The sequence below is a fragment of the Petaurus breviceps genome, unplaced genomic scaffold, assembly GCF_028583685.1.
Source record: "Petaurus breviceps papuanus isolate PSGF00001 unplaced genomic scaffold, PetGlider_PUasm1.0 224, whole genome shotgun sequence".
In the NCBI taxonomy this organism is placed as follows: domain Eukaryota; kingdom Metazoa; phylum Chordata; class Mammalia; order Diprotodontia; family Petauridae; genus Petaurus; species Petaurus breviceps.
In genome coordinates, this window is record NW_027185887.1 from 10,868,914 (window position 1) to 10,894,295 (window position 25,382).

Here is a 25,382-nt window from a genome sequence, read left to right on the forward strand (position 1 = left end):
ATTTCTACACAGTTTTACACCAATGGGTAATCGGTGACTCAAAGTGAAAGACCATGGTATAGTGAAAAGAGTACTGAAATTATAGCGCAGAAAATCTCGTTTCCAATGCTGGCTTTTCCACTTGCTACTTCTCAAGCTGTCAGTTTCTTCATCTGTAAAACAAGGGAATTAGGCTAGATGACCTCTAAGGTTCCTTCCCACTGCATTGTTTTTGATCCTATGGCCACAGAAACCATAAAGAACATGATTAATATAGGGAGCTCACTTAAGGGGTGACCTGAGAAAAGTACACAATAACAAAAAGTACCACTGACAGTCAGGGAAGCTACTGCTAGGCTTGCCAACAACTTGCTACATCAAGAGAGTTTCACATGCAGAGCTGCAAAAATCTTAGTGGTCATCTATTCTTCTATCAGAAAGTCACACAGAAATTCTTCAAAAGTAATTCAGGGAAGTGATCCAGGAAATAGTCAGTCTACTGTGGAAAAATCATTAGATTTGGGATCAAATAAACTGGCTTTGATTTAATTGTATTTGATTTGATAATTTGATTAATTCTATTCCTTCTTATTTGTGTGACTTTGTGCCCAGAGAATAAAATGACTTGCACAAAGTCACACAAATAAGAAGAACCAGAATTAAAATCAAAACCAGTTTATTTGATTCTAAGTCTAATATCTTTCCACACTAGGCTAGGCATTTCCTAGTTCACTCCCCTGAGTTATTTTTCTCATTTTTGAAGAATCTGAAATGACCTTCTAGTAGAGGAAATATTCTCTTGGGTGTGGTGTTACTGAATGTGCTATGTGGAACATGCATGTGGCTGCTCCCTTTAATCTCTCAAACAGGAAGAGGTAAAGTGCCAAAATTCTCATGATGGTTCCAATTAGCTCTTTCTACTAAGGGAGCCCCAATTTCAAGTTTTATTTTCTGCTAGAAGAAGTTACAGGATCGTGTCTAAAACTAAACTGCAGTTCAATAGCTCCAAGGAACACCTTTTAACCATAACTTCAGAGTCCCAGTATCATCTATGAAACACAAAACTCCTTAAGGTCATTTCTCCCCTTCCCACCCACACACACACACACACACTCCCTCTGATCTCAAGTGCAGATATGGGCATAGACAATGGGAACAAATTCATTCTTGGGCTCACAAACAACTTTAAACAATACAGGATAGAAAATAGGCTATATTAAATTTTTTTTTTTAGTTTTATCTAAATGGAGAAAGGAGAGAAAAAATACAGACACCGTGGGAAGAGTACAGGATTACTGAGGCTCTTACTCCAGTCAGGCTCATAGCCCCACGTGCCTGCCATGAATGATGCCACTGGCAACCCTGGAGGCAGCCCGGTTGTTCTAAACCTCTCCCTTCCCCACACTGAACAGTCTCGTCAACCATGGCTCCCAGGTCTCTTCTCTCCTCCTGAATCTGTCTTCCACTCAGGCTCCATATGCTAATAGCATAAACCTATTTCCACTCTTTTGTGTCCAAGGTGCAGAAGTGGTGCACCTGTCTGATCTCCAGCCTTAGGAGAGAAGAGAAGCAAGGCCTCTCTCTGATCAGGCCTTCCATCTCCCGTTGCACAAGTTCCCTGAAGAAAGGCTGCTAGAGGCATTCTATCTGTGCCACCACAAAGATGGCATGTTGTTGCCAGTCAGATCTACCTCCCCCCTGTGTGGAGAGTCTCTGGTTTGATGAGGAGCAAACTTCCTGTTGACTTCAGGCTTTCTGTCTTCTGCTGTGCTTGTGTCTTGAGGGAAGAGGAAATTTGGTAGGGAATGGGACTTTCATCTCCTCTTAAATAAATTCAATTTCCATCTCCTACCTTGACATTTCCTGTCTGATCTCCAGTCTCCTCTAGGAAAAAGGGTCACATTCTACTCATTGGTGTACATTCCCTCACTTAGTCATATACTACACATCTCAGTGATTCTGAACTCCTGTAGGTCATCATCCAAACTCTCTCCCTATGCCTCACCAGCAAATACCTTATTCCCATTCTCCTTTACTGGCCAACCCCAAAGTCCAAATCAAACACCATCCACCCCTTTTAGTGGGCTTTCTGGAATGCCTGTTTCATAGCATTTTCCTAAATCTTTTCCTTTCCCAATCCTTTAATCTTATAACAATCATTGAAACCTGGCACCCCCTGAAGATTCAGACAACTTGGCCAATTTTTTTTTTTTTGCCTTTTGGAGGGCAATTGGGGTTAAGTAACATTCCCAAGGTTACATGGCTAGTTTTTTTGGTGTGTGGGTGTTGTGTCTGAGGCCGGATCCGAACCCAGGTCCCTCCCCTGACTCCAGAGCCGGCGCTTTACTCACTGCACCACCTAGCCGCCCTTGGCCAACCTTTACAATATTGGCTGCACTCTTACCCATTCTTCTCAGCTTCCTGCTTGAGGAGGGGGAAGTTGAAATATTCCTTGCTCCTCATTATCACTTTCAGATTCTCCCCTACCTCCATTCATTCAGTAACCTTTCCTCCTTTGAAGTTCATACAATTTATATCTACCGTGTTTCCCCGATAATAAGACACTGTCTTATTAATTTTTTTGGAAAGAAAAACACCAGAGGGCTTATTTTAAGGGGAGGGCTTATGTTGTCCTGCCTCAGCTCTCCTTTGCGGCACTGCACTCAATGGCGCCAGCAAGCAAATCACTGGGGAAGAACAGGATGATGCGCTCACTGCTGCAGCTCTGATTGGATGCAGCTCGGAGCATGGTGTGCGTTTGGGGGGGGGGATGGTGCATATAGAGGGTACCATAATGTAGCGTGTAGCGCAGGGAATCACCTTCACTACAGTAGCAATCTCAATAGGGCTTATTTTCCAGGGAGGGCTTATTTTAGAGGAATCTTACACAGTAAGGGGAGGGCTTATTTTCGGGATAGGTCTTATTATAGGGGAAACATGGTACCACCTCATCAAAATCCTTCCAGCTGTGGTCTACAGAACTCGGGGGCACTTTCCTTCCATCCTCAATAAATTTAGCACCTGGCCTACAATTTGTCTCTCTTCCCCAACTCCTGCCCTTATATTCAAGGACTTCAATACACATATTGACACTACATCAAATGCTGAAATCACTTAAATTGTTTCTCAACCTATTCACTTCCCATAACCTACTCCTCTCCCTCAACTCAACTACACAAAGATCAGATGATCTCACCTTTCCCCACCTCTCAGCTAAGAACCTTGCCTCTCATATTGACAGAAAAAATTGAGACCATTTGCCATGAGCTTCCTCTTCTTCCATCTTCCTCATTTCATATTACTCAGATGCCTTTTGCCATTATCTTCTCCTTCACCCCATCTCACATGAAGAGATGACTTTACTCCTTACTGAGACCAACCCCTCTACCTGCACTATTAGTCCCATGCCTTCCCATCTTCTTGAACAGATTGTCCCCTCTCTCATGCCTACTTTACCACTTATCTTCAATCTCTCCCAGTCTAATGACTGCTTCCCTACTGCCTACAAACATATCCATGTCTTCCCCATTCTCAGAAAAAAATGGTCCTTCCATTCTTCTTGTCATTCTATAGCTCTTCTGTCCTTTGTAGCTAAACTCCTTGAAAAAGCTGTCTATAGCAGATTTTCTCTCTTCTCACTCCTCCTTTATCCATTACATCTGGCTTCCAACCTTGTCATTCTAACCAAGACTTCTGTCCAAGGTACCAATGATTTGAATTTCCAAATGCCTTTTTTCAGGTCTCATCCTCCTTCATCTCTCTGTAGCCTTTGATGTTGTTGGTCACTCTCTTCTTGAAACTCTTCTCTCCAGGTTTTCAGAATACTACACTTTCCTGGTTTTCCTCCTACCTATCAGAACATTCCTTCTCAGTCTCCTTTGCTGTATCCTAATGCAGGTCACATCCTCTAACCTTGGGTGCCCCACAGGACTTTGTCCAGGGTCTTCTTGTCTGCTCTCTCTACTTTATTTTACTTAGTGATCTCATCAACTTCCATTGATTTAATTACCATCTCTATGTTGATTATTTTCAAATGTATCTATCCTGCCCTAACTTCTGTGTTGACCTCTAATCTTGCATCTTCAATTGCCTTTCAGACATCGCAAACTGGATCTCCATTAGACAACTTAAACTCAATATGTCCAAAACTGAACTCATTATCTTTTCCCCTAAGTCCTCCCTCTCTCCTAACTTTTTTTTTCATCACTGTAGAGAGGAACACTATCCTTCAAGTTCCTCAGGTTCACAACCTGGGTGTTATTCTCTACTCCTCACTACCCCTGACCCCCATATCCAATCTGTTGCCAAGGCCTGTCACATTTCTTCAATACACTCCCTTCTTTCTTCTGACACTGCTACCCTTCTGGTACAGGTCCTCATCACCTTACACCTGGACTGTTGTACTAGTCTGCTGGTGGCTCTGCCTGCCTCAAGTCTTTCCCCACTCCAATCCATCCTCTATCCAGCTGCCAAAGTGATTTTCTTTTTCTTTCTTTTTTTTTTTTTTAAAGCAATTGGGGTTAAGTAACTTGCTTAAGGTTACACAGCCAGTTATTTCTGGGTGTGGTGCTGAGTATCTGAGCCCGGATTTGATCCAGGTCATCTCGACACTGGAGCCGGTGCTCTTACTCGCTGAGCCACCTGGCCGCCCCTAAGCAATTGGGGTTAAGTAACTTGCTCAAGGTTACACGGCTAGGTGTTTCTGGGTGGGTGCTAAGTGTCCAAGCCCGGGATTTGATCTCCAGGTCTTCTCAACCTTGGAGCCCGTGCTCTTACTCGCTGTACTACCTGGCCACCCCCAAAGTGATTTTCTAAAGCACAGATCCAGCTATGTCAAATCTCACCTCCATGCCATATGTAGATTATTCTCTATATATCTTGTATGTACATAGCTGTTCTCGTATTGTCTTCTCTATCAGACCATGAGCTCCTTGAGAGCAGGGATTGTCTTTTGCCTTTCTCTGTATCTTTAGTACCTAGCATAGTAGGCACTTAATAAATACTTATTGACTAACTTATCCAGTTCAAACCATTATGGCAGCATGGTGTAGTGGAAAGGGCCCTGGATTTACAGGCAGAGGGCCTGGGTTCCATCTCTGCCACTGTCTATCTGATTTTGAGCAAGTTTAGGTATAAGTTAGACTTACAGCCTCTGTGGTCCCTTCCAATTAAGAGATTTTCTGTCCTAGATTGAAATCCTTGCTCTCTTAATCACAAGATATGTGGCCTTGGAAGAGTCACTTGTCCTCTCTAAGCCTCATTTTCCTCATCAGTAAATTATTCTTCCTTCTAGGCTTCTTCTAGCTCTCAATACATGATCTTATGACCATGTGATTACAATGGACAATAGAAGTTTAGTACAACCACAATGAATAAAATTATTAGGAGTCTTCTCTGTTTAGAGACATTAACCCAAAGATACATTTCACCTTTACTTATCAAAGGGAAAAGATTTTTTGAAACAAAACTTTTTTTTTCTGTGATAATACCAACATACCAGTGTAAGTCAGGATTTTAGTTCCTTCACTGAGAGAGTGTGTTACTCATTTACAGGTACATTAAGGAAACAAATACCAAAAATGACCCAAATGAACTCAACAACCTCATCAAAAAAATCTCTAATGTTTCTACATGGACCCCTCAACCTGGTGCCGTATTAGACCTGGGAAGAATGCTGAAGGATCCTACAGACAGGTAAGATTTAAAGTATTAACAGAGAGGGGAAAAACCTATTACTGCCACTAGCACCTAGTCAAAGCTCATCTACTGTGACAACCCCAGATTAGTAACAATCACTTTCTCAGTGGCTCTCATAATCATAATAGTAGAAATTAATATTGAGCACAGTAGATAGAACACTGAGTGGGAATCAGGAACACTTATTTTTCTGAGTTCAAATCTGATCTCAGATATATACTAGCCATGTGACCCTGGGCAAAGCACTTAATCCTGTTTGCCTCAGTTTTTTCATCTGTTAAAATGAGGTGGAGAAGGAAATGGCAAACCACTCTAGTACCTTTGCCAAGAAAATCTCAAATGGGGTCATGAAGTGTTGGACATGATTGAAAAATGCTTGAACAACAATAGATTATAGTTACGAAGTGCTTTATAACATTATTTTATTTGACCTTTCTAATGGACTTGTGAATCAATACAAATGTTATCTACATTTTATAGATGATGATGAAAGAAATCAGAGAGGCTTAGGGACTTTACCCAAGTCGCACAGCTTGTAAAAAGAGAGCCAGACTTTGATCCCAAGTAATCTACCTTAAGGTTGACTTTTTCCTCTATGTCATGATCCATTCATTCATTTATTGAATATTTATTAATTGCATAGTACTGTGCTAGTTGTGGCATTATCATATTTGACACATGGTCCAATCCATCTAATAAGCATGTATAATAAGGTGATTATTGCATACAAGATGCTGTACTGGGTACTGGGGGTACAAAGACAAAATGAAACATGGTGCCTGGCCTCAAGGAATATTTATGACAATGCCATTTTTTGGATTAAGTTAGAAGGTCTCAAGGGATCTCAGAGACAGACATTTGAAGAAATGTGCTTTTTCTCATTCATAGATCATAGAATTTGGAGCCATTAGATAATGAGTGACTATTTAATCCAACCCCCTAACTTTACAGATAAGGAAACTGAGACCATTTGAGGTTAGGTGACTTGGTTCAAGTCATACAGTTAGTAAGGAGAAGAAGCTGGGATTCAAACCCAAGTCTGGTCATTTCAAATATGGGTTTGTTTGTTTGTTTTTAATACACATGACCAGATTTCTATGTCAATGTAAATATTATCCTACTACCTTGCATTCTCAAGCATGTATTCCTTCAGACCAACACCATTTCCCCAAGGCAGGCCCATCAAAGAAAGGAGAGAATCAAAGATTCTAGTACCCGCTACATAACAATAATGATAGCTGGTATATGCATAGTGCTTTACAACGTACAAAGCACTTCACAATCCATTATCTTATTTGATTTCATTGATTAAATATCCCTTAGCACAATAGAAACCAGACTGGAAATAATAATTTAAAAAGTAGTTATAGTAATATATTATATTATAATAATTATGTTATAAAGTTGTGTGTGACGTGTTATGTATTATAGAATAATATTATTCTAAATAATATTTATAATAACACTTACTTATTGTGTTTCAAGCACTCTGCTAAAGTCTTTACAATTATTATCTCATTTTGTCCTTACAACAACCCTGGGAGGTAGTTGCTATTATTATTGCAATTTTACAGATGAAGAAACTGAGGCAAACAGAAGTCAAGCCCAGGATCACACAGTTAATGTTTTAGACCAGATTTGTTATCAGGTTTTCTTGACTTGAGGTCCAGTGTTCTATCTACTATACCACCAGTTACCTCAATGTTATAACTCTATTCATATTTCAAGCATGATTCTCTTCTAGCTTCTCATACTACTATTAGGCTTGTACTAACAACACAGTGAGAAATGTATGTACCCTCAACACAAAGAAAGACATGTTTTTATAAAATGAAAATATTTGCAAAGCATTCCTCCAAGACTTTGGGAGCATGTGCATTTTTTTTTAAATCCCAAACCAGAAGTAGACTCTTAGCCTTTTGAATTCATTCATATTTAACATTCTTTTTGTAGAAATGTCTGATATATTAAATCAGATATAAGTGTCTCCATAAAATGCTCTGCATTCATAGTCAATTCTAAACTGTCCACTCTGAGGGAGGTGAGCATTAAACATGTGTGATAGGAATCTTTCATTTTCCCTTAACTGCATTTTATTATGCCGTTTCACCTGGATATCTGGTTGACTCCTGAAACCTGTTTCCTATGAATATTAACTTCACTTGGCTAAAAAAAATCTGACTCATGAAATAATTATATTAAGGGAAGACTTTTGACATTCCTAAGATAAGAAACTAAATGGGAGGAGGAAAGGAAAATAGGATCTTTACCACCACCACTGCTGTCCCATTCCCCCCAACAAAGATTTTATTTGTGGAAAAACTTCTGTGACCATAGACTTAGTGATATGTAAATCTTTTCCTCTCAAACAGCTTGTGATTTCTTTAAAATGTAGCCTTTTAGTTTTTGTAAGCATAGGATTTTACAAACTCACCTTTTAGTCTGTAACCTAACTTAGTTTACCTCTAGAGAATCTATTTACCTAGGTTTGTTTCCTTAGGGGATGTATGAGTTTATTACTTTGTTCTAACTCAGTTTGTCTGACCTTAATTGAAGAAAGCATAAAATAATCTGGTTGACTAGTCTAGACATCAGAAATGGAGATCTATTATGGATTTGGAAGTCAGCTGCACAGAGATGGCAGGTGAAGTCAAGGAAGGGAATGATTTAGTAATACCATTATTCTGTAACCAACATTTATGCAGTTCCACCAACATATTTCCAGATTAAAACTATTCCATGACCATATGATTTGGCCAGCATTGGCATAGCCTTTGTGTTCATCCTGTACCTAATCAATACTTCATTAATTCAAAGTTAAAGACTTTTAATCAAACAGCATGACAAAATAAGTGACAAGATTTCCCTCATACACACAGGAATGCACTCTCCCATAGTTTACCACATCACCATTGAGGAAGGAGATGATACCAGGGTACATATGACCAGACAACATGCATGGAGGGGCAAACATAGGGAAATAGGCATGAACAAAGAACACCCAAGGAAGGAAACCATAGGAAATACATGCTACTATTTAACAGTCATAATCAGGGCAACTTATACTTCCAATTCTCCAGAGCTACCAATATCTTCTAGTGATGTAAGTTGATCCGCTTTCTGCAGGTATTCAAGGAGATTCTTGGATGAATGCTAACCACCGGTTAGCCTTCAGATGTAAAGTAGTTTCTTCCCAGTAAGGGGAAGTCTGTCAGTTCTTTAGCTAGATAGTCCCAAAGTTATTTTTAGCTTTTCTGTGATGCAAATCCCATTCAACCACACCTAGACAGCTATCTAGAGAAGCTCTTAGACCTTTTTAAGTCTATATTTTCAACTGCTTTTCTCCTGTTGCTACTCAGAATCTTTCAGGATAAGCTTCTATTTGGGTTATGGTCTAAAAACTCTTTAATTTCTATTATATCCCTGGGTTGAGAACTTATAAATCATCCTGAAGACTCCAGTTAGAAAAACTACAGATGTGCTAGGCAGAACTGTTAGTAAAAGAATTTCTTTCAATCCCCCAAATTCTCCTTCTTGTCACAGAAATCATCTGGGGGTCAGATGAGATTGGTAAAGCTAACAGCTCTTGCTTCACATTCCAATATATTCTATACTCATAATATGGTATTTTCCTTATATAAATTACTTCCTAGTCATTCAATAGTGACTCAGTAAAATTGTTACTGGTAGAGACTTTACTGAGTAAATTTCCTCCTTCACTCTGGAAAGTAGTAGCAAAGGTAATGTCTCCCTGTTTATGAGGCAAGGTAGAGCTGACAGGTGGCCCCGCTTAGGGGCAATTAGCAACAATAGGGAAAAGGTCATCTTGGAAAAAGAAAACATGGATCCAGAGTCATAATCCAAGAAACTAAACAGGAAAAAGGGAACAAGTAAAATCAGAGCTCATGGGCTAACCAAATCTAAGGCAAAAGTGGCAAATGGAGTTCGTTGCTGTAATATACATTTGGAAGATCAGCTTAGAGACAAGGATAGTGTACTGTGAAAGAAAGTAGCATGTACTAGAGCAAGGATAATTTAGTTGCACCCACATTTTCTCCTTAAAGTAGCATTCTGTTGTGGTGTTGACATGATAGTTGTACCCTTTCGTCTTTCTGTTGCATTGACCGTGCCGTCATTCTGAGACCCCATCTCTCCCCCTAAAATGCCTCTCTAGAGCTCAAGGTTATGACTTGCTATAGTAATTTAAGATGAAAGCCTTGACTAATTCCAGGACACATGTACATTGTAGTTCAACAGGGCATTTGGGTACTGGTACTATATACAATAAGATTGTTTAGGGCTGGGAGAATTGTAACATGGTTATCACTTTCACTCCTTTTTTTGACAAATAGTTCCATCTCTCTGATGAAGCAGAGGAAAGAGCCCAATGAACCTCTTTTGCTAGCTCTTCTTCCTTCAGGAACCCCTACAGAATTCATTTTCCAAAGCCCAACTTAAAAAGTAGGTCTGGCCAGCTAGAATTTATATGTCTGGGATTAGACTAATCACATAATTGTAGGATTCATGTAGGGGCAATTTTTATGCTTCTGACAATGCTAAAAATATGCTAAAAGTTCTAGTCCTGGGGACAGAGTTCTGGCTAGGGAGTCATAGTTGGACAAATACAACATATATCTATTTCTAACAAAACTTTCAGCCAAGCTAAGGGTGGCATATGATCTACTAAGTGTCACACCAGTAGCCGAATTATATAATGGTGGCTAAGGGATCTCTAGCACCACTCAGAAAAGCAGTGAGACAATTATTCTCAAGATGATCATTTCATAATTGTCCCTTTCTTTAGTCATTTGGGACTCAGTTTCCTAATCAATGATCTGAAAACAAAGTGAATGTCTATTGCTTTGACCATTACCAGGAAGGAACAGTGTTGTAGAAATACTCAATAACATCCATAAAGTTCTTAGAGACCTACAGGGCCACCAGTCCTAGGATCCATAATGTCAGATGGTTTGGCTGTTTGATTTTGAGGGTGAAGAACGAATGGGAAATAAGGTTTGATGGGTTTGAAAATGTGGTGTTGTCACAAGTCTTCCATGCTGCTGTGGATAAGGTGGTCAGTGGCTGATCCTATCTATATCTTGTTTATACTTGGGCTGTATTTGACACCCCCTAAACTATGTAACTTTCCTTTGAACTCATAGTAGGTGGTTAGCATGGTATAGGTGTTAGGAATAACTGTATTTGAAAATATCACCATTGATACTTATTAGCTTGTGATCTTGAGTTTTCTGATTTGAGAGAATTCTGGAGGGACCAAGAGAGCTTTAGCCATGGCTAAAAATAGGATTTGTTGTGGATAAATTGCCAAGTGAGCACAGACTGGTTCATGACAATTCATACCTAGAATAGTTCATGATAGGTGGCCATACTTTCCAAAAGATGATCCACCTGGGCAGGGCTGTTCCCAGACAAATGCTGATGGGGGACCTGAAAGGACCTGGGATAGTCTAACTATCAGAGGTTTTTACTCTGCCTAAGCTCCAAGAGTAGGAGTTCCCCTTCTCTGAATCATGGAGGCCTCTTTTGGTGAAACCTGTGGATGCCTTTTCAGAATGTTTTAAAATGCACAAAATAAAATACAAAGGAAACCAATTATATAAAAATACAGTTATGAAATACTTACTAAAAATTCACAGCCCTTCTCCTTTGAAATCTACCAATGGATCCAAGTTCTAGAAGAACCATGACACGTTGTGCAACAGAGAGCTCTTTGCCATGGTCTCACAGGTAGCCTCTCCTGTCAGGTAGAATAGATCACTTTGGCCCAGACTTTGGGAACCCCAGGGTGCCCAAATATCTAAATATAAACAATCTGTATTAGCACAGAAATCCTGGATGTCTTTTGCTGTCTCAATAAAAGGATGTAGGGGACTTAGTATGTAATGAGTGGATGGTACAGTGGACTCTGTATGATTCTTAAAGCATGTTGTCTCATTAAAAGACTTAAGAATCTTCCCGAAGGGGTGGCTAGGTGGCACAGGGAATAGAGCACTGACCCTGGAGTCAGGAAGACCTGAGTTCAAATCTGGCCTCAGATACTTAACACAAAAACTAGCTGTGTGACCTTGGGCAAGTCACTTAACCCCAATTGCCTTCCAAAAAGCAAAAAAAAAAAAGAATCTTCCTGAAGAATAGCCTGTTTTGGAGAGATGTGGTCCACCTAGTATTTCAGATGCAGTAATGCAGTAGGCACTTGATGCTGATTGAACTTGAGCACTGCAGACGACTTCATAGCATTTAGAGCCGCATCTCTCTTTGGAGATAGAAATATTCACGTATATATGAACATACACATACATGTACATATACATATGGAGAAAGAGAGACATATATGGTATGCCCTAAAAAGACTACTCTGTATCCTCCTAAAGACTAATCCTTTAGCTTTGGTCATTGCCATCAAGGAAGTGATGAAATATTTTTTTTTGGTAGGGGAATAAAGCAAGAGTAATGGTTTAGACACTGGGAAACTTGGCTTTTGGAGATGATGAATGATGCAGATGGAAATCTGGATAGCAACTAGATGTGAATTAGTTATTCCTTGAGTCTGAAGTGATTAGACTATATACAAGTCATCTAGTAACATAGTTATTTATGCTATCACTAAAATAGGCCAAATAAATTCTGATATGCAATCATTAAATTTACCTTTTTGTTGCTTCCTTTCCTCCCTTGTCCTTTCCTATCCCCCTCACCTATCTTTCCCTGCCCCAAATCCCTGCCATTCTTCCCTCTCCTCTCTCTTCTCTCCTTACCTCCCTCCCAGCAAGAGCATCATAAACCCTCCAGCTGGGACTAAGATTTATAAAGATTCTTGGGACTTTGAACCATACCTGCAAACACTGAATGATGCTATAGAAGATGAAATATTTCTTCACCCATCCTGGATAAAAGAGTACTTCACTTGGGCTGGATTTAAGAATTACAACCTTGTGATCAGGGTATGGTAATAAGGAGTGCTAATCTTCTGTTTCCTATTAACTTTTATTGTGCCCTAAATAGTTTACTTTGACTTGAAACACCCTAATTTGGTTTTCACTAAGCTTTTCTTGTACAGCTCCTTATGCCCAGGATAGCTTCCTCTATGACTGTTGAATTTCTGTTCCTCTCTTAAAGTCCAACAGAAATAGCACTTCTTCCTGGAAGCACTGTCCGACCTTTCTCCTCTAGGCAATGATCTTTCTCCTCTCAGACCCTTTGTTTTGTACCTTTCCCCTCATGCCCCGCCCCCATTCCCTTTGGGTGTCATTGGATATTATAGTTCTCTACAAGAGTCATTATCCTTAAAGGACTGTAAGCTATGCGGGGAAGAGGCTGCTTCATATGTAAATTATGAGCCTAAGATAAGCCTTGCTTCTCCCTCTGTGCCTAGCACTGTGCTCAGAAACAGAGCAGACACTTGATGTTGGTTGAATTTGAACACTGTAAATGTCATAGCATTTAGAGTTGCAACTCTCTTTGGAGATAAAAATATACCTACATACATCCATATCCATATCCATATGGAGATAGGGCTGTATGGTTCATCCTAAAAAGACCACTCTGTAGTCTGCTTTATGCTCTTGTAGACTAGTGCTTTAGCTCTAGTCACTGCCATCAAGTAAGTGATGAAACATCTTTTGTAGGTGGACATAGCAAACCTAACAGTTTACATATTGGGGAAAGCTTGGTTTCTGGAAAACAGAAAGCTAAAAAAGTCAAGGTTGTAAAATCTCTTCTTATATATAAAGACTTTTTTTTTTTTTATTTAAAGACTAGGTCTCTCTATCATACTCAGGCTGGAAGTACAGTAACTATTCACAGGCCTAGCCCCACTGCTACAAAGGGTTTGACCCGGACTTGTTTGCCTCTCCTTAGATAGCATTGTGATACCACCACCACCACCTCATACACACACTAGTCTTCGTACTATGTTGATGACAGGCATAGTAAACACATCTCACAAAGTTTAGCTCAGAACTCCCAGAAATCAAGCATGTCCCAGTTCCAGCCTCTCTTATAATAGGAATTACAGGTTGGCCCCAATAGCACCACCTCCTCTCCCCCAGGACAGTCTTTAAAAATAGTTAATTTATTTTTAAATACAATTAGCTTAGGAAAATAATGCCAAATAGAACAAAACTAAGGGGAAAACTCTACACACAATAGTCTCAAAGCATCACAATGGCACTCTAAAGACTCTTTTAAGTTCCTACTCCTACTGCTGCACCCCATGACAACTTGTTCAATTGGTTTAGGACTAGGTGACCTCAAAGGTCCCTTCCTGCTTTGAGATTCTAAAATTAAAAATGATTAAAAGTAGTTGGGAGTTTCAATGTTAAATACCCCCCCCCCATGATCCTCTTTTATCATGCATACTAGTTTTTCTTAATTTCTCTCTCACCTGCTTTTTTTTTTCCTTCCTTCTTCTTTCCCTTGCTTAGCCAGTCTCTGCCCACCTCTGTCCTTTCTCCTAGAGTGGTCTCTTTTCTGGAATAACCTCCTTCCCTCACCCTTTCCCCTGGTTTTCCTAGATCAACCCTTCTTCCTCCTGGGTTCTCCTGTGCCTTAGAGGCATTTATGCATGTCACTTTGTGACAATTACACTTTGTGACAATTACAGACTCATAGAATGTGAACATTTGAACAGAGCTCCATACCCATAGAGTTCATAGATAAACACCAGCTCTCCTCTAGACTATTGCATTTATTCAGAAATAAAATAAAGCATGAAGAGGAGTTGATATTGATGGGAGACGGGATCCCAATAGGTTCAGCAGGAATTCTGATCTCATCCAAGACCAGGAAACCTGCAATGGCGTCTGGAAAGAATTCAGCTTCTGCCTTACTTAAAGTTAGAGTTGAGAAAGTTTATTGTTACGCTTCTATGAGAAGCGGGCAGGAGTCCTTAGGGGACCTTCGAGTGAGAGGGGTACATGCTTTTACCTTTAAAGGCTGCCATTGTCAGGGCTGACCAGACGGAAGGGACCTCAGTGCATAGATAGTTTAGATAAGATTTGGGCCAGGCCCGAGGAAACATGAGGATTTGGGCCAGACCGGAGGAGACATGAGGAATTAAGTAAGAACAAAGGAGTCACAAGGTGTTGCCTAGACCTAGTGAGGATAGGGGGAAGGGGCAGAGCCCGAGGTTGGGAAAGGAATTTTACAGATAACAATTTTACAATACAAATTGCAGTTATAATTTCACAGACTGGTTTCACAAGTGGGTTTCACAAATTGACCTAGACCCCAGGTACCCCATCAATATGACATAGGAACTTTTTGCAAGGATCCATGGAAGTGGCTCAGGTTTACAGATAAGAATCTTACCAATATTAAATTTGTAAGCTAATATAGCCAATATGCTCAACTCATCAGTTTTTTTTTTAATCATCTATGGGATGTATCAGTTTTTCTTGATTGGCCTAAGGATAATATTTTTAAATTTAATGAGAGATAACTGGTTCTGGAACTAGGAAGTCCTAAGTTCAAGCCTTGTCTCTGGAATATAGTGCCATTGTGACCCATGGCAAATAACTTCGCAGTGTGCCAAGGTAAAGATTCTAAGTTGACAAAAAGTATTGATGGACACTGATAGAGGAAGTTTCTTATTTTAGAGCTCTCTATACCTGTGAAATCATAAGTATGGTTTAAAAAAAGAGAGGGGGAAGGAAGGGGAAAATGATTTTAAAAGACAATTTTCCTCACTGCAGAATTACTTCCATGCACCACTGCTCTACTGAATTTCCAAATTATCCAAAGACCTTTTCAATACTTGACATTTTGTTGCCAGGCTATTCTTGTACCTGTTGACTACCATCTTCCCTTCAGTGCCTTCACTGAAGTGCCCTCACTGGCCTTAGTATCTGTGGTAGTCCTCTCTCCTGCTTCTCCTTTCTATGTTTTCTTGTTCTGTTTTGTTTTTTGGTGACTCAGTCTATAAGTTCAGCAGCCTTGAATGGGCCTAATCCCACTATTGATTGGCACAAGAGCTCTGCTCTGTTCCTTTTCTCGCCTGGGTCAGTCAACCCTTCAAGAGGCAGCCTAGTGACCCCCTTTTCCCTCTCACTCCCAGGGGTTTACCATATTGGTAAAAATTTAGCATAGATAACCAATGAGTTTAGCCCACAGAAGCTCAGAACTCCAAAACTCAAGCAATTCACCAGCCTTAGCCACCCCAGTAGTAGGGATTACAGGCATGTCCCACCACACCTGGCTTGTGTCTCCTTTAATCATTCCATCAGCATCTACTCACTGACCACTCTTTCTCTTTCCCTATCCTCATTCAGCTTCTTCCTCTTCTCTACCAGTTTCAATTACTATCTGAATGTTATTCATTCCCAAACCTATCAGCCTCTGATTTCCAGGTCACATCTCCCAATATTTGAAGAAATTTTTTAACATGATATCCCCTTGTCACCTGAAGTTGAAGAGAGCAAAGAGAGAACCCCTTAATTTTAAACTTAAGTACTGGCACCTCTGCAGCAGTTATATCCCGTTCATTAGCATCTATCATCTTGCCTGTTCTCCAAGCCTACAAACATGGAGTGAAAATAAAGCACATTTTTATTGACAAGTCCTAAGGTAATCAATCCCCTGAGACCTGTAGCTACTTCCTATATAATTTTTGTCATCATGGTGAAGAAGCAATACTCCTAATTCATAAAAATAATTTTTTTCAGCTATAAATTTAGTGAAAAATGTTTTAAAAATAACCACTTACCTCATTATCAATTTTTCATCCAAATTTGCCAACATCAATAGGCCACTTTTTCTTCTGGAACTTTGATTTCTAAGATCTTAATAACCTAATGGTTAATAATTTGCTTTTCTTCTCATTGTTCTCTCTTTTCCATAGATGATTGAGACAGATGAGAATTTCAACACTTTGCCTACAGGATACAACTACCTGGTTGATTTTCTAGATTTATCCTTTCCAGCAGAAAGGCCAAGCCGGGATCATCCATATGAAGAAGTAAGCAACAATCCCCGAGGCGATTGCTTCCTCTGTAACCAGTAGCAAAGAATTGTTGCTTGGCTGATCCCCTTTACAAATGTCTGTGTTCTTGGAGGCCTCCTCCCACCTCACATAGAAGCACCAAACCCCTTATTAGTAGAAGATGCTATATGATCATTGATGCCCAATTCCTTTTCTCTCTGTCCTATTGTCTGCTTCACTAAGTTCCTGGTATCCTTTAAGAATTGTCTACCAACTGTGATGCTTATGATTCTAGAGCTAAGAGTTACCCCAAGGGCTGTGTAATTCAGCAGCCCTTGGGTAAGGAAACTGAGGCTCGTGGAAGCCAACCCAGACTTACAAAGCTTTAACTATATGCAAATCAAAGTCACTGAGCTAAGTAGATATTGTAGGGGATGCAAAATCCTGTAAGATACAAATCTCAGCCTCTCAAGGTTATTAAAACCCTTACCCCAACATGCAATAACCTTTACAGAAAGGTAAGAATACACCTGATGTAACAGATAGGTTCCTAAAATCTGTGTAAATCACATTTTTCATATCAAATTAAATTTAAAACACTTTGCTTCTTAAAGTAATCCTGTAGTAAGCACTTTTATAAATTAATAATCACCATCTCATTTATCAGTATGTAAAATATGGATTTTCATACATAGTAGAATCTTGTTATTGCTATTCAGGTATATTGAACTTTAAATAGTTCTAATACATAAAAATCCAGGTTTACAAAAGCAAAACTAGCTTTAAAAGGAGATCCATCTTAGATTATATAAAATGTAGTCCCCACCCCCCACTTTTGATATTTCATCAGATCTGTAATTTCATTGATGTTGGTACTTTCTAGCAGTGCAAATTGCTGTGTCCATACATGACCTTTCATCCTATCTTTTATACATGTCTTTCTGAAATCCTCCCATAGGCAATCTACCCAATCAATGTACTAGGGACCTTCCTCTAGTTCTCAGGACTTTGCATGGATACCAGTGCCATGGATGGGCTGTCAGTCACTGTGTTAAACCTTGATCTTGTACCTGATCAGCCCACTTTCTTCTCTGATTATATTCTCACTGACAGCATCTTTTTTTACTGCTTCTCTCAGTGAGTCAGTAAACATTTTTTAAGCATCTGCTATGTGTCAGGAACTATGCTAAGTACTGGAAAATAAAAAAAGGTAAAAAATAAAATAGTATCTTAAGGACATCACAGACTAATGGGGGAGACAATATGCAAGCAGCTCTGTATGAACAAGCCATATATAAGTTAAACTGGAAATAATCAAAAAAGGGAAGTCACTAGAGTTAAAGGGGATCAGGAAAGGCTTCTTGTAGAAGGCAAGTTTTAAGCCACGAGGATGGAAATGAAACATATAAGGTATGGGGAAGTTAACAAAAATGTTCAGAGTCTGGTGATGGATTATCTTGTGTAATGAACAGCAAGGTGGCCAATGTCATTGAATCAATGAGTATAAGGGGGGAGGGGGACTATAAGGTACAAGAATACTGGAAGAGGGGGCAGGTTATTTTTAAAGCCAAACAGGATTTTATATTTGACCCTAGAAATGATAGGGGACCATTGGAGTTTATTAAGTAGGGTGGTGACAAGGTCAGACTTGTGTTTTAGGAAGATCCTTTTGATATCTCAGAGGAGGATGAATTATAGTTTGGAGAAATGTGGCAGAGAGATCAACCAGCAGGCTATTGCAATAGTCCAGGCATGAAGTGATGAGATCCTGCACCAGGGTGGTGGTAGTGTCAGAGGTGAGAAGAGAGTATATGTGAGAAATGTTACAAAGGTAAAATCGAAGGGTCTTGGCAACAGATTGAATTGGGAGGGGGGAGGGATTGAAAGAGAGTAAGGAGTCAAGGATGACATGTAGACTGTGGGGTGCATTCCTAGGAGGATGGTGGTATCCTCAAAAATAGGTTGGAAGTAGGGAAGAATTTAGAGGGAAAGATAAGTTGAGTTTGGGACATTTTGAGCTTGAGATGCCTATGGGACATCAAGTTCAAGATGTTGAACAGGTAATGTGAAGTGCAAATCCAGAGATCAGAAGAGTCACAACTCATGGTTGGCAATATACTGCAGCCTACTCATACCATCCATAAAATTGGTTCATCAATACATGTATCTTGGACAGACACTGAAGACAGATATTGGATTAGGTCCAGAAATGAAAAGGAGAAGGAAGTAAAAAATGCTTTCAGTGACCTTCAGTTCTCCTCCTGCAATGCCCATCTTTTTTGGCAATTTTCTTCTGGTGACACTATATAACCAAAAGTTATATAAATACTATTTTCCAATTGGGGGTCACCCAAAAGGAAATATAGAGGTTTAAGCTTCCCTTTGCAAAAAGGGAAGCTTAATGGAATACAATTCCATTTCTAAAAATTCATTTTACAAATGCCTTTTCAGAAATGTATCTACCATGTTAAAAAAAAATGTCTGTAAAACAGACTCAGTTTGTCTTCAAGCTTAATTATCTCCCACCCATGTGGGATATGTAATGCTATTCTCTTAACAGACAATGTTATTCTATGCCCCAATACCAGCTTCAATTCTGAATCCCTTTGCTAGCTATAGTGAAAAAAAAGCCAACAGCTCAAAATTCCTTGGATAACTTCTAAAAAATCTGCCCTAGTTAACAAAACAAAACAAAACAAACAACAAATCAAGAAAATGCATAACTTTGGCAAATAAAATTGTCAACTCAATGTTTAATTTTACAGTTAGCATATTGATTTTAGGTCAGATTAATAATACAGTAGAATTTTATTTGATAAACAGTATATAATATAATGGCATCATTTGTTTGATATATGTATGTGTTACAGTTATGTCCATTAATTGTAGTCTCAGTCCATAATTATACTTTTTACTTTTTTTTTCTTGGAGGGGATAAGGTAGGGCAATTGGGATTAAGTGACTTGCCCAAGGTCACACACCTTGTTTGGTGTTAAGAGTCTGAAGCTGGATTTGAACTCAGGTCCTCCTGACTCCAGGGTTGGTGTTCTATTCACTGCCCCACCTAGAAGCCCCCCATAATTATACTTTTTAAATGGTTGTTGAGGTTCATAGCTGTACCTCTGCTTTTGTGAAGTATGAGGGACTATGTCCCTGCCTTTTTTTTCTTCTTTGATGTGGTGTCCTTGGTCTGTCTAATAAAGTTTCATGGTGTTTCCTCATCAGGACATGGAGGTAACTATGGGCTCTTAAAAGTTCTGCCAGGTTGGCATAGGCTACAGGAGACTACATGAAGCTAAAAACAAGGCATACCTCGTGTCAGACACCAGCCTGAAGAATTACCTCCATGTCTGTTGTTTGAGGACGAGACCACTAGGCATTGTGAAGTTAATCACCAGAACGCTCTCTCCCAAGTACTTTTTTTTTTGTTTAAGTCACATTAACTCATGAAACTGCCTGCTAAATTGTGGATGGGTTGAAATCTGCATTGGTAGAGAGGGTGATTGCAATGGAACCAAGATAATCACAAAGTTTCTGAAGAAGAACCCTCACCAGGAATGCAACCCCCAATTATCACATTGTTCTTAGAGGCAAAATATGAGATCCCTTTCAATCAATCAGCATGCATTGATTAAGCATCTACTATGTGCCAGGGCAGCTGGGTGTCCCAGGTGGGTAGAGCACTGGGCCTGAAGTCAGGAGGACCAGAGTTCAAATATGGCCTCAGACTCTTACTAGCTATGTGACTTTGCAAGACTCTGGGCACTTAATCTGCTTCAATCTACTCATCTGTAAAATGAGCTGAAAAAGAAAATGGCAAAGCACTCCACTATCTTTGCCAAGAAAACCCCAAATGGGGTTACAAAGAATCAGATGTGACTGATATAACAGTTTCATTGTATTGTCTTGGGGCTTGGGGATACAAAGACAAAAATTATACTGTCCCTGCCCTCCAAGAGCTCACATCCAGGAGAAACAAGTCTGATGTGGTCTCCAGGAACTTATTTTCCCCAAATCAGGGCTTGTTTGTTCTCAAAAATAGTTCAGTTTTCATTGGCTATTGTTTTATAGGAAACAAATAGAAACATAGGAAACTAGAGAGAGCAGCAGTGCTGAGAGGCCTCTGTTTCCCCTATAAAATGAGAGGCTGTTAGGTGGTACAGTAGATAGAGTGTCAGACCTGGAGTCAGTAAGACTCATCTTCTTGGGTTCAAATCTGACCTCAGACAGTTACTAGCTGTTACTAGCTACTATGCGTTACTAACAGATCTAGTTGCTATACCTTGGGCAAGTCCTTTAACCCTGCTCACCTCATTTTCCTCATCTATAAAGTAAATTAGAGAGGTGTAATGGTAATGGGGATTTGAAGATCTTCCCTGCCCCTTAATAGGCCGAATATTGTCACACAGAGCCTGTGGTATGAGGGGTTTGCTGAATTATTGGAGAAGGAAGAGTGGAGCAGAGTCCATAGGAAGCTGGGAGTAAGAGCAATTAGAGCTGGGGGAGAGAGAGGATGCAGGAAAGCAGACAGCTAGTATTGTGAGCATTTGTTTGTGGGAAGGCTTTGGGATGATGTTGCTCTCTGCAGTTTTATTGTGTATAGATTTCTTTGTTGCTATGATGAATTCAGTTTTCTTGTGTTAGGATTTGGCTTTCTGGTGTATGAATAAATGTTTTGCTTCTGTCTTATATATGGAGAGTCTGTTATATTTTTCAACAAAGAACTACACTGGCATATTCATAGTCAGTGCTGTGAATATTGCCTTGGCAATACAAGAAGGAATGGCAAACCACTCCAGTTATCTTTGCCAAGAAATCCCCAAATGGGGTCACAAAGAGTTGAACTTGACTGAAACAATGGACAATTGATGAAAGGGTTGGTCTTAATGGCCTCTAAAGTAGCTTACAGCTCTAAATCTGTGAACCCTATGGCTCAATGTGCCTGTCTGCTTATTTTGAAAAATAAACGAAATCACAATGGCCAAATGTGGTACAGTGGACTTAGGAGATGTGGATGCTAGACCTGGTTCTGTCGTTAATAATGAGAGTCACTCTGGCCGTGTAACCTTGAGCAAGTTACTTAACCCTGATTGCTTAAAAAAATAATGAGAGTCACTTCATCTTTCTGAATTCATTGTAAGATGAAGGCATTGGACTGAATGAATCATCTATGATTCTAAAATACTTAGTAAATTTTGCAATATCATTTGCTTAAAGAGAGGTATATTTGTGTTTGGACAAGTAAAAAATGCAGCTTAGGGTTCTGCTGAACATACTCACTCTGCCATTGCAGAGGGGACCTGACTACACTTGGGGATTTGTGCTATTGGTTGAATACTGAAGATGATGTTCTAATTTCTCTTAGTAGGTATTATTGTGTGATATTTTTAAGCCTGTGAAAAAAATAATGTGGGCTAAACATGGAGCAGTAGGGTCACAAATCAAAACGTTGTCAAGGACAAAGTAAAGAAGAAAAGATATTGGGGGTCACTGATGAGACCCTTGTAGAATAAAGAGGACATTTCAAAAAAGAGATGTTGACTCTCCTTTAGAATATGCAATTATAGAATCTGCGATTATATACAAACACCGAATTACTCCCAAGGCTGGTAGAGTTAGGTCTGTAGTGGACTAATTGCTCTAACAGCTCCTTTTATTTTGGAGGATGGAGTTGATCTTTCATAATTAGCAGAACTCTGGGTCCACAGATACCTATGAAACCAAAGGACTTATTATAAAGTTCCTTTTTAAAAAGCAAAAATGAATAACTCCTTTACAGTGATCTGGAGATAAATTAAGGATGTGAATCTCTTAGGACTTGAAATTTTTTTTCAGAAAAAGTCTTAGTTTCCCATTTGTGTGTTTTCCCTCTTTCCCCTTCTCTAGGATTATGTCCTACTCTAAGAGATGCGTGAAGGGATAGATATCTGCATTGGGCCTGTGATTTTATTGGCATAAGGAATTCCTTTTACCAGTGCAGGTTATGTGCCTTCTCTACAACTGGCAGTTTTAGGGGTTTGTGGTGGTGTTTTTGTTCAGTTGTTTCAGTCGAGCCTGACTCTTTGTGACCCCATTTGGGATTTTCTAGGCAAAAATATTGGAGTGGTTTGCCAATTCCTTCTCCAGCTCATTTTACAGATGAGGAAACCGAGGTAAATAGGGTTAAGTGTCTTGCCCAGTGTCTCACAGCCAGTTAAGTGTCTGAGTTTGTATTTGGATTTAGGTCCCCCTGACTCCAGACCTGGTGTGCCCAGAGAGCTGTCTAGGGGCACAGAAAAATTAAGTGACTTGCTCACCAGGCTTTTACAAACACACATGCTTTTTGCCTTCCAGGCCTGTTTTCTGCCCACTTTGCTGTGCTTTCAGATTTTAAAATGCAGTTTCATTCCAAAGTGTTTATCTCCAATGACATCATTTTTGATGAAAAAAAATCGACTTTGTCTTCTGATAAAACATTATCTTTGCTACAGTCCTGTTGCTGCATTAGGCAAACTGAGAAAAGAAGCCTTGAAGACTTCAGTCTTTTGTCTTAAGGTTCAGGGGGGAAAGAGAGAAGGAAACCATTTACCATGTGCAGATGGTTTGCTTTTGGTAACTAGCAGTCCCACATCCGCTCAGACTGATAGTGGCTTAACTCCTCCCCTCCCCAGGTGCCAATTTCACAACCCCCAGGCCTGAGGCCTAAATCTGGCACAAGAAGGGGTTCACATAACTATTTGCTTATGATTTGCGTGGTGCTCATACATGGGACTTTTGTTCCGACTGGTTGCTATTTCTCTTCTTTCCCTAAGCAGGTAAAAGTCCTCTTGACTCAGGTAGGAAGGAAAATGTGTATGATGTGACTAAAGTTTCTACTTGCCAAACTCTCTGACGTTGGGATTGGAGCTCTGGGTTCTCTGCCTGTGAGTTTCCTACAGAAATACCAAACCAGTGGCCAAGGACTTTGTTCAGCTTCCTACAGGATTCTACCCGCTAGGACCTCAAAAAAAAAAAAATTCAACAAATTGCCGGAGGGCACCAGCTAGCTGGGTTGATCTCTGCATTTTTTAAACCTTTTATCCTGATCCTCAGACCCTCACCTGATGCTAGTGATAACTTAATATTTTGCCTATATACTTTCTTTTATTTCATGAGGAACCGGAAGCTGTAACACATGAGTGAAGAGTGGCACCCTAGTGAATAGCAGTGACCCGGAGGGCCCTTTGCCTATTTTCCATTCAACCACTGAATTCGACAGGCATTTTTAAGAGCTTATTGTATTTCAGGCACCATGTTAGGAGCTAGATACAAAGACAAAAGCAAAACAGTGTATATACTATTTGAAATTAAAATTTGATTTATTAATTTTTTAAAAAATTGTTTTTGAAGATCTCAAGAGAATGATGCATTTCTAGGGGTCTTCAGGCACCCCCATTTTAGACCAACACCTGTTTCAGGCTAGTCAGTTGTTAGTTAGTGTCTGTCTCTGCTCTCCAAAATGATTTTGTTTTTATTTTGCCTATTTTTTTGTGTTTACTTACCTTTGTATGTAGTGTTTACCTGATCTGTAACTTTTGGTCTGAGAGCCGTCTAGGTCACTGGGAGATCAATTAGCTTGCTCTTGGTCATACAGTCAGTATGTGTCAGAGGTAAGATTTCCTTATTTAAATAAGGAAAATTAATATCTATCCTGCCAACTTCACAGGGTTGCTTTAAGGATCCGATGAGTAGGTGAAAGTTCCTGGCAAATTGCAAAATACTATACAAATAGAAGGTGATGCTGTTATTTATGATTATTCTTGCTTTTGTTTTTTTTTTTTTGGAGGAGGAAAGGCAGGGCAGTTGGGGTTAAGTGACTTGCCCAAGGTCACACAGCTAGTAAGTGTTAAGTGTCTGAGGTCAGATTTGAACTTAGGTCATCCTGACTCCAGGGCTGGTGCTGTATTCACTGTGCCACCTAGCCGCCCCCTCCCAGGGTTGTTATGAGAATAAGGTGAGATAATATTTTTTAAGCTCTTTGCAAACCTTAAAGTGATAGAAAAGTGCTGTTGTCATAATAAAATATTTTATTGTAAAAGTCTTTGGATGGCGTTGAAATCATCCTTAACAGAACCTACTCCCTATTGAACTATTCTACTCCCTAAATGTAAGCTCTGGAGCAGTGTAACAGCCAAGGCCCATCTAGAATTCTGTAGTGTCTAGGAGAACCCAGCAAGAAAATAAAACTTGCAAGATAAGCAGCTTTCTTGGGACAGCTAGGTGGCACAGTGAATAGAGCACCGGCCCTGGAGTCAGGAGGACCTGAGTTCAAATCCAACCTCAGACACGGGACACAAAAACTAGCCTTGTGACCTTGGGCAAGTCATTTAACCCCAATTGCCCTACCCTCTCCCCTCCAAAAAAGCAAAAAAAAATAAAAAAGATAAGGAGCTTCCTGAATACCAAAAGTCGATTGAAAAGTCTCCCGTGCACTTCTCTATACATCTAAGAAAAAAAAGGAAGCAACATGGAGTAGCCTCAACATACCATCAAAATAGAATGACTGATACCTTCAGATCCATCTGACTCACATGAAAACTTGATGTATGATATTTTCCCAAAGTTCTCAGATTGTCCCTCTGTCCAGTTCTCCCCAGAAGCTTCTTCTATTAGAAGTATTGCCTCAGTTACAGAATCTGACCTGAAAGCACTCTCGTTAACCAGTAGCACTAATGCAAACTCCCATTTGTAAAAGCGTGTTAAGGTTTCCTACGGACTTCCCCAAAATGCTCATCACCATTCTCCCTGG

At 39.7% G+C, this 25,382-nt stretch overlaps 1 protein-coding gene across 1 annotated transcript in view; it reads left to right on the plus strand.

The window, feature by feature from the left end:
- LOC138166542 (cytidine monophosphate-N-acetylneuraminic acid hydroxylase) overlaps positions 1–25,382 on the plus strand; it is a 95,529-nt gene that overhangs the window by 62,692 nt on the left and 7,455 nt on the right. Inside the window, exons 11-13 of the mRNA XM_069095038.1 lie at positions 5,533–5,673; positions 12,464–12,638; positions 16,535–16,651. Of these exons, the coding sequence (XP_068951139.1) occupies positions 5,533–5,673; positions 12,464–12,638; positions 16,535–16,651 (433 nt within the window). The remainder of the gene's footprint in view (positions 1–5,532; positions 5,674–12,463; positions 12,639–16,534; positions 16,652–25,382) is intronic.